This window comes from Phyllopteryx taeniolatus, chromosome 17 (assembly GCF_024500385.1).
Source record: "Phyllopteryx taeniolatus isolate TA_2022b chromosome 17, UOR_Ptae_1.2, whole genome shotgun sequence".
In the NCBI taxonomy this organism is placed as follows: Eukaryota; Metazoa; Chordata; class Actinopteri; order Syngnathiformes; family Syngnathidae; genus Phyllopteryx; species Phyllopteryx taeniolatus.
In genome coordinates this window covers 20,597,415-20,607,414 of record NC_084518.1, presented here as the reverse complement: position 1 = coordinate 20,607,414, position 10,000 = coordinate 20,597,415, and the positions used below count along the sequence as shown (strand labels likewise).

The window sequence follows — 10,000 nt, the reverse complement described above, 5'->3', positions numbered from 1 at the left end:
GTAAGAAACAATCAGGAAGTAAAGGGGCATGTTTAATGTGACGTGTGACTTCTTGATACATTTGACACACACACACACACACACACACGCGCGCACACACTTTGCTTTTGAAGCTCAACTTCGGGCCGATGGAAAGAAGACAAGTCCTCCATCCCAGCTGGAGCCACGGCGGTGTCGAGTATCTCCGCGGTGGCACGGAGCAATGGTGACGTCCAGAACGGCCGCGGTGGTGCTGTGGGGCCACCATGGAGATCCTCTTCCATGGCGGCTTGGGCGATGACGGCGTGGAGCGATGATGTCGACGGCAGCGTGGGCTGATGGTGAGTACAGCGGTACCTTGACTTAAGAGTTGAATTCCTTCTGTGACGAAGCCCATACCACAATTCAATTGCACTGTATAGCCAATCAAATTTCCCCAAATGGAGTTAATCTGCTCCAGCCCCTCTTTTAATAAAGAGAAAAAGCTCTGTATAATAGAGGTGCATCAATTAATCAATGAATCGATTATCAGATTATCGATTAATCGTTTGTAGACCTTGTTTAATTTAATTTATTGAAAAATTCTCAGATGTCTGTAATCCTCCATGAAAGCGGATTAATTATTGTCGTGTTGATCCCAAAATAAGACATTTGAAAAAAAATAATGATCAACCTTTTTGCCTATTTTCCGACATGCCAAACATTTCCAAACCACTGACTGAATCATAATCAATTTATGTTTGTGCCTTTTCTTCACTGTCCTTTTGAAATAGTCCTGTTTTTGAATAAATGGATGGAAATTGTTCATGTTTTTTTTTTTATGCAATTCATCGATGATTAAAAAAAAAATACTCGCTCCTTGCGTGTATCCTCCTTTCTTCTTTGTGGACTGTTGACTGTTGGACTGTTGATCCTGTTCAATAAACATCTGAAATTGCATCGGCGACTTTAGCTCTCCTTGCCCACGTGCGAGGGCATGACAGAACCTTTTCACTTCACTCGAGCGGGCATCTGAAGCTCGCTTGTAACTCAAATTTTGGCTCGCAACACAAAGCAAAAACATCAGCGGCTCGAAGCTCGAAAAGCTCATAGGTTGGGGCGCTCAAAAGTCAAGGTACCGGTGCTCGGGCGCGCATCAGACGGCCTTCCCCAGGATCAGGATGCTCATGATGAAGACCATGATGAAGAAGAGCCACATGAAGAAGCGATCCATGACCTTGGCGAGCTTCCTCCATTCTCCCACACGCAGCTGGGCGGCGCGTTGGTCCTGGTAGGCGTTGGCGATGTACTCCACGTTCCTGCGCAGTCCTTGATGATGATGGCACGCGCACGTCTCCTTCCTGCTCTCCGGGACGCCTCCTCCCGACTGCTCGCCATCCGCGGCATCTTCACCCACTTCCACGCGGTCCAGCGTACCAAAGGCGTCCTCCTTCCGCACGCTCTTGTCGAGCCCCCGCGCCTCGCCGTTGCACTTGTTCCCGTCGGTTTCCGGCTGCTTGCGGGAGGACGGGCCTCCGGAGCGCTCGTCCGCCGCCTCGTACATGAAGCACACGCGGGCCAAATATTTGAGGATGAAGCGTTCGGCCCAAGCCGGCACGGGGTGTCCATCTGGGCCGCAGTGGTGAATGTTCATGATGAAAATGGTGAGCGCCGTCGACGCCGTCACCATCGTCATGGTGGCGATGTAATACTTTCCTGCCCGGCGACACACAACAAACAACAACAACATTATTAAATTATAATTAAAAAAACAACAATGACCAAATGCTGAGGCCAAACAGCTTTTCAACAGGCCATGGACCAACACGCAAATCATACAAATGTATGCTACTGTATATAATATCTGCTAAAAATATTGGACCGCTGGATTTTAAATGAACATGTAATATATTAAGTGTTGAATGTAATAGATCCAAATGTAGCTCACTGATTCAGCCTTTTACGGTTCAGTCTTTTACGGGACGCGCGTGAAACATGTTGAGAAGAAGACTACTGTGAAACATTCAAAAGGTCTCCTTGAATGTGCCGAATCAGCAAGCGGACTCATCAGTCTATGTGGACTCACCGATGAGTGGGACGCTCTCGGAGGGCGGCATACTTTCAGCCACCAGCAGCTGGAAGACGGTGAGGGCCAGCAGGACGGTGACGCCCAGCGAGACCTTCTCTCCGGAGTCGGCCGGCAGGTAGAATCCCAGCGGCGCCAGGAAGGAGATCATCATGCAGGGAAGAAGCAGGTTGAAAATGTAGAAGGAGGACCTCCTCTTCAAATGGAGGGTGAAGGTGATGTCCGGGTACGGATCTGAGCAGCAGCCATAAAGGATCACGTTCTTCTTGGCCGGCATGCCCAGGATCTGCCAGAGGAACATTGAAGCGGAGAACCTCAGTCAACTAGGTCATGGTAATCTGCAAACATTTAATAGATCCAATTAGACTCTTCTTGGAATCCACAAGTTTCCAAGAGGTTCCCCAGAACCAAATAATTGGATATTCTTGGTTGTTGATAACATTTTACCTTTAATCTAATTTAGAGGTAAAAGGCCTCTTCAGTTCTGAGGAATTCAGAACTGTAGAAGCCTTTTGGATCTTCTTGGTTGTTGAAGACGTTTCACCTTTAACCCAAGAAGAGTCCAGTTGCCTCAGTTTGCGTAAGTAGCATCGAAGACAATGAGAGAAGCTTGGGTCACAGCGAGCTCCTCAACAAACTCCTCAACCAGCTCAACGAGGGCTCACCTCCCACTCCACGTTGGGGATGAAGTCTGCCAGGTCGGCGCTGTCCAATGCGTTGAACAAGTCCATCTGGTTGCCGTTGTGAGTCCAAGAGCCAAAAGTGAGGTGACACTGCTGCACATCGAAGGGGAAGAAGGCCACGTCCACTGAGCACGAGCTCTTGGTGATTGCCGGCTGGTCCCACATCACCTGGCCGTCGTGTCTCAGGACAACGTTGGTTTCCATGGAGCTGGAAAACTCGTCGTCGGCACTGCAGTGGAGAAGGAGTACTCAGGGGGCCTGATTTATTAAGATCCCAAAAAGCTGATGCTAAGTATCTCGGTCATTCTGACAGCTTGCGGGCGCTGGGGCATGTTATGCGTGATCTACTAAGATTGCGGCGCAATCGGCAACAGCCGTGAAAGTGGTGGAGACCGCCCTATAAATGAAGGTTTTGCGCTATCCGTAGCTCTGACGCTTTTCAGCATGGAAAATATGGGAGAGCACAGCGAGCACAAAAAAAAAGGTTTGGCGTGATGTAATTGAAAAGTTTAGTGGAAGAGGCAAATCAAAATTGGCCATTTTGTCACAACGTATGGGAAAGAACACCCCAAAAAAGTCCTCTTGGACAGCGCCCGGTTAGTAGATCATCTTCATCATTCTTCATTTTCATTGGTAAGATCCCAACCCTTTCTTCGCTTTCTGCTCACCATGCATACCACCATGCATTTCATTCCCACAGTCCGCACATATTTTGGTTGGTCTTCTTTTCAATTTTCTGCCCCAAATGACTGGAACATCCTGCAACAAATAATAAAATCTGACCTGTTGTATAGGACGATGTCGGGCCGCCACACGTAGCTGCTGGGGATGCGGATGGTGTCCAGCCCATCGTAGTCGTCCTTCTTCCAGGCCAGGAAGGCGTCCATCCAGACCTGCCGCACCCACAGGTAGGTGGTCAGGATCTGGTTCCTCTCGTCCTGGAGAACCACACACACGCGTGCGCAGACCTTAGCCTGAATTGTGCACACCCACGCGGAACGTCGAGTGTGAGCGTTACGGTCACCATGTCGATGATCTGCGACAGCGTGACCTGCAGCGTCACGTTGATGACGTGGTCCGTGTCCGCCACCGGCCGCAGGGCGTTAGTGTAGTTGGCAAACAAGTCACTCAGGAGCTTCTGAGCGTAGCGGCCGTGCGCTGACTGACAGGCTGCGCGCACACAGGAAGTGATGTCACAAAGGTAAAAAGACATAGCTGTGCTGGGAATCTCTCCCAATCTCTCAGGCTTTTAAAAACTTCACTTGGGATTAGTACCAACTTTATGAACTAGAATCTTCTCTTGAGACTAGAACCTTCTCTCAGGACTTGAGCCTTCACTCGTGGGACTAGAAATTCTCTTGGGACTAGAACCTTCTCTCAGGTTTAAAACCATCTCTTGGGACTAGCACCAGGTCTTGGGACTAGTAAATTCTCCCAGGACGAGAAACTTCTCTCAGAATTCAGAATCTCTTTCTTGTCATTGTAGCAATGAGACAGGCCGAGAAGCTTCTCTTACGACAAGAACTTTCTCTCAGGATTTGAGCCTTCTCTCTTGGGACTACAGATTTTCTTTGGACTACAACCTTTTCTCAGGTTTAAAATCTTCTCTTAGGACGAGTACCTACTCTGACTACTAGTACATTCTCTCAAGAATGTATCCTTCTCTTTTGGGACTGGAAATTCCCTTGGGACTAGAACCGTCTCTCAGGTTTCTTTTTTGTGCTTTCCTATATTTTGAAAAGCAAGGGATTATGCAGTAAACATAATCATCAGATTAAAAGTGACAAACGTTGCTTTGGTTTGCCAAATGAATGAATGAATTAATGACATTAAGTTCGTGCACTTCGTAGGTTGTTCCTTTATGAAGTTCCATGCATTGACTTGCATCATTTTAGGGGAAGATCTGCCACATCCAGTATGGATACCCTGACATATTACAGCAACACACCAACCTACTCAATATATATATATATATATATGTCTGTGTGTGCGAGTGTGTGTGCGTGTGTGTGTGTGTGTGTGTGTGTGTGTGTGTGTGTGTGTGTCACGCGGAGATGTTGGTGGTGCTGGCATTGTTGCACATACAAGGCAGTGTGCTCACTTCAAGGACCTTCAGATAAAATATGACAACTGACTCGAGGTCGTTAGCGCCTCATGTACAAACATGGACATGAGGGGGACCACATGCACCATCCTACATCCCACAATGAGAAACCCCCAAATTAGTTAACAGCTAATTTGCATCTGTTGTTGTTGTTGACAAAACAACAACCACAAACCAAATTTTTAAATCTGGACATACTTGGGGAAGGTCCTTTATAAGCATACGAAAATGGGTCCTAAAAGTGACCCTTGAGGCATCCCTGTTGTGTAACTGGCAAATTACAAACATTCATCACCCATTTTTGTCCAGTGTTGCTATTATTTAGCCAGGATTCATTCCACATTAGGGCATCGGCAGATAAATTAATCTTAAAATGTACATACTTCTTCAGGCGCTTGTAAAACATCTTTGTGCGCCACAAGAAGACAAAATAATCTACAAGACAGCAAAACATTCAGAAGTAAAAAGAAGCTGTTCACAATAAAAGCTCGCGAGGCATCAAAGTAAATTTTGTCTTACCAGGAAGAAAAAGGAGAAGAAACACAACGCAGCAGTCGCACGCCATCTTCATCGTCATCTTTATCTTCATCTTCTTCCTCCTCCGCCCCGCTGACAGGATGAGGTGCTGTGAGAGAGGACGAGTCGCTGATGTATGAGGAGGTCACGCACGTTCTCCTTACTCCTCCTCCCCCCGAAGACGAGAAGGTCCAGCGTCAACTTAAAAAAAAGACAAAATGATTCATTCAAACGGTCATCTTTGATGCTACGAAGAACCAACACAGGCTGTTGGAATCCTTAACGCGACACGTGATGTCGCACCTGAACCCTTGACTCCGAGGCTCTGCAAGAGAACACAATACAACACGGTAGAACACAACAGAACTCAAGAGAGGACAACAACATACAATATAAATAGAAGACATTACAACAGAACATAAGAGAACAAATCCGTACAAAAGAGAACATTATAAAACAAATTAGAACACAATGCAAGAGAACACAAGAGAACTAAACAGAACACAAGACGAAACAACAAAATGGCATAATAGAACACAACAGAAAAGTAGAACATACCAGAAAACCCTCAGAACATAAAAGAATACAGAAAAACATAAAAGAGCACAATAGATCACAATGGAACACGATACAACACGAGAAAACACAAGGGAACATTATAAAACGCATTACGACACTGGGGAACCCAACCAAAAAAAAAGAACATAATAGAACACAATAGAACTAAATAGGACACACAAAACAACCACACAACAGCATAGAACATAAAAAGACAATGCAACACTAGAAAATAACAGAAGACAATAGAACACAGCAGAACATAATACGAGAAAACAGTGGAACATATTAGAATACATGACAACGTAGAACACACTAGAACATAATCAAAAGACTATCGAACACAGGAGAACATAATACAAGAGGACACAATAGAGCATAGTTGAACACAAACTACACTAGGCTAGAGCGACAATTCACATCAAACGCAACTTAGTACACGTGTACATTTTACATGTCGTTGAGAAGCGAACGTGGCTTCCAGTGCTGCAGCGGGCGGCCTGCAGCGGGACTTGAACATGCGAGCTAGGCGGTCCCCGATGCAAGGTGACCTTCATCAAGGGGTCATCCTCTTTCAAATTAATCCTAAATAGTAAACTTTGAAAAGTAGAGATTAAGGGATTAGCGTTAAATGGATTGATACGCTTGGGACAAAGGGAAAACGCTTTTTACTTTTCACTTGCTTACTTTTTTTTTAGTTTTTTTTTTTGGGGGGGGGGGGGGGTTTAATCAGCAAGAGCAGCTATTCTCAAAGTGTGGTATCTATACCGGCTCCCTCTAGTGGTATGGGAAAGAATCACTGCCCAAGAACAGTTCGGTTGTATTTAACTTTGAAGTTCAATACAAAAAACAAAACAAAAAAATCTTTAAAAGAACTCTGTGTATTTAAATGTTGATTTAGGTACAATTTTATTTACTTTTATGTGCAATAAATTATAATTGTATCATTATTTAAGTGCAGTTTTTTATTGTCCTATATCTAAACAGTGTTAATGTTCAAACTGTTACAATTCATATACTGTACTTTTTAACAGTCAAAACTTTGCCTGAAAACCTCTTACTGATGAACACTTGGGCCTACTACACTACGATGGTGGTACTTGGTGTGAAGACCTTGAAAACAACTCATCTAGAACATCTTTACCACTGAAAAAAACATTCATTAAAAGCTTCTCAATTGTACTTCCTGGTTCGGAAAATAATACTTTTTAACTATGATTATTACTTTAAATTTTTTATGACTTATTATTACTATGATTACAAATTTAGGAAAAAAAAGATATGATTATGTGAATTTATTGCTGTGGCAGCTACTGCAAGGTGTCAGAAAAAGCGGTTTATTCTGTGGGGGAAAAAATCGCTTAGAAAAATCAATGCTAACTGCAATATAGAGGGGAATAATATATAAATTGAATGTGGCACGGATTTGTTTGAAAGATGAGTAGTCTTGAGTTATTGCAGATCAGATGTGATGCTCGTTCTCCTTCTCCTGGATGACCTTGAAGATAAGTCAAGGTTAATTGGGGGGAGATGCTCAGCTGGGCGCAGTCCAAGACGAGCACTGCTCGTAAAGTCAGAAAAAGCCGCCAACTTTATGTCACAGACAATGGGATGATTACGGATGCTTTCAAAGGTCTACCCAAAAAAAAGACGAATTGTGTGTGTTCAACATGAGTTTAATTATTGATTTATTTATTTATTTTACCCAAAAAAATACAAAACATTGTTAACTGAGGAAAATAAACAAAGACATACTATAAAATAATCCACAAAATGAACAAGAACATTCCAGACATGACCCACAAGTAACCATGGTCACCTTCTGTATCTCTCCTGCTCTCCTCGTCTTCTATCCCCATTTCCTTGTCTTCTCGTGTCATTTCCTCGTCTTCTCTCATCGTCTCCTCCTTTTCTCTCTTCGTCTCCTCGTTTTCTCTCATCGTCTCCTCGTCTTTGCCCCTCGTCTCCTCGTTTTCTCTCATCGTCTCCTCGTCTTCTTTCCTCGTCTCCTCGTCTTCTTTCCTCGTCTCCTCGTCTTCTCTCCTCGTCTCCTCGCTTCCTTTCCTGCTCTCCTCGTTTTCTGTCCTCGTCTCCTCGGCTTCGCTCTTCACCTCCCCATCTTCTCTCATCCTCTCGTCTTCTCTCAGCATCTCCTTTTCTTCTCTCGTCGTCTCCTCGTCTCCTCTCCTCCTGGACTGGCGCCCTCCTCTGGTCATACTTATCATAGGCGGCGTCCTCCTTCTCCTCTTTCACTTGGATGGCGGCAGGAGGAGAAGACGACGACGACGACGACGAAGAAGGAGGAGACGCTCGGCTCTTTTTCTTCTTGTTGTCTTTCTTTTTCTCCTTCTCTTTCTTTTTCTTCTTCTCTTTCTTATCTGCAGGAGGAGGAAGTAGCAAAGATGAGGGTCACGTGACATCACACAAACATGCATAAACAGGAAACGAGCTCACCTTTCTTACTCTTCTTCAGGGGGAGGACGTCTTCCTCGGCCGAGGACAGGGAATCTGGCGGCGCGTGATTGACAGCAGGAGCGCATCCTTCCTCCCTGAGGCGCCGAGTCACGTCGTCTATGTCCTCGTGGTCTTTGGGGGGGCGGTAGTCTCGGACATGGTCCACGCGGATGGTGCGACCTTTGATCTGACACGGAAAAACAATGCGGGCTAGGCCACTCATTGATTTTCTATACATCTATACCCTATATATGTATATAAGAAACACGCTGTGAGCAACGCTGATTGACTGAGTTGAACGTCAGTTGATATTTTTTTTTACATGGTGTTCCTCATCCACGCCATGAACTATCATTTTTTCTCACGACCATCAAACTATGGCCCTGCCTGAATGCAACAGTGTTGTGTCACCTTAATGCCGTTTAAGTTGTCCACCGCCAAGATGGTGCTCCTCTGGTCCTCGTAGCACAGGAAGCAGAAGCCTTTGGACTTGCCCGTCTTCTTGTCACGCACCAGGTTGATGTTGACGATCTCGCCGTACCTGACAGAACAAAAACGGTCAATGCGCGTTCCAGTGTAGCAGCTGGAAACAACATTACGAGACTGCATGTAACGTACTGCGAGAAGACGCAGATGACGTCGCCTTCGCTCAGCTCATACGGAAAACCCCCTGCAGGGAACAAGAAGACCGTGAGACCTAGGTGCTGCTGACCTTCTTCTTCATCATCATCATCATCATGGTCTTCTTACCTATGAATACCCAGGCGCTGTCTTTGTACTCGCTGTGCCACGAAGCCTTCTCGTTGATCCCCAGGTTAGCTTCCCGCTCGTTCAGCTCGTTGATCAGCTTCACTTTGGTCAGCGGACTGAGAAAAACAAACAAACACCCAAAAATGTTTATATTGTATTTAACCCTCTGGGCTTCATGCAAGCCAATTGTATCCATCCTGCTTCCTTTTTTTTTTTTTTTAATTAAACTTTCCAAGTGCTGAACAACACAAATATTTTTTTTTAAATTATTATTTTTATTTTATTAAAGTGAAAGGTGTCCCTCAAGGAGAAATTAAACTCCCACTCCGATGCATACACACATTTAATAACAAGGTGTGAGAGATACTAGCAGTACTCGCCAACACATTATTTGATGATTTGTCCCGTCAGCTCATGTGTCATTTTTACCTTTAACAACAACGCTATTCATAGGTCGTCTTTGATCCACTTTATTCATAGTCACGTTAGCTGTTAGCACCGGCTCAGCGATGAATAAGGAATAACGGCGAATAATTTGACACGACAACTAAACATTCCGCAGACACGAACCACGTAAAAAATCTATTCACATAATACAAATATAGATTACAATAAATGGTAAAAACATACTTCATTGTAGAAGTGTTTGGGGTTCTCCGCGACGTTAAAAAAATGACTTCCGGGTAAAGGTCCGCGCCTGTGCTGCCACCTGCTGCTTGGAAGTCTTTACTGGGACGTACTTTCACATGTTGTATTTATTTATTATTTTTCATCTTATAGACTTAAAGCAGTCCAAGGGCATGTGAATTAAAATATGCATGTATCAATATACAACTAATTTTTGAGATAATTTTATTTTAGTACTCACTCGGAAAATAAATAAACCAGGGA

At 44.5% G+C, this 10,000-nt stretch overlaps 2 protein-coding genes across 2 annotated transcripts; both read right to left on the bottom strand.

The window, feature by feature from the left end:
• Positions 1 to 11: 11 nt before the first annotated feature.
• On the bottom strand, positions 12 to 6,499 carry LOC133466754 (neuronal acetylcholine receptor subunit alpha-10). The gene is made up of 6 exons (XM_061750734.1): positions 5,351 to 6,499; positions 3,752 to 3,897; positions 3,511 to 3,665; positions 2,710 to 2,956; positions 2,045 to 2,330; positions 12 to 1,674 (listed from the first exon to the last, which is right to left on the bottom strand). The coding sequence occupies exons 1-6, from the start codon at positions 5,418 to 5,420 to the stop codon at positions 1,115 to 1,117; spliced, it is 1,464 nt and encodes a 487-aa protein (XP_061606718.1). The 5' UTR covers positions 5,421 to 6,499; the 3' UTR covers positions 12 to 1,114.
• Positions 6,500 to 7,576: 1,077 nt separating this feature from the next.
• rbmx2 (RNA binding motif protein X-linked 2) lies at positions 7,577 to 9,826 on the bottom strand. The gene is made up of 6 exons (XM_061752636.1): positions 9,740 to 9,826; positions 9,110 to 9,225; positions 8,978 to 9,029; positions 8,771 to 8,900; positions 8,360 to 8,546; positions 7,577 to 8,283 (listed from the first exon to the last, which is right to left on the bottom strand). Exons 1-6 carry the CDS (start codon positions 9,742 to 9,744, stop codon positions 7,721 to 7,723), a joined length of 1,053 nt encoding a protein of 350 aa, XP_061608620.1. The 5' UTR covers positions 9,745 to 9,826; the 3' UTR covers positions 7,577 to 7,720.
• Positions 9,827 to 10,000: the final 174 nt, after the last annotated feature.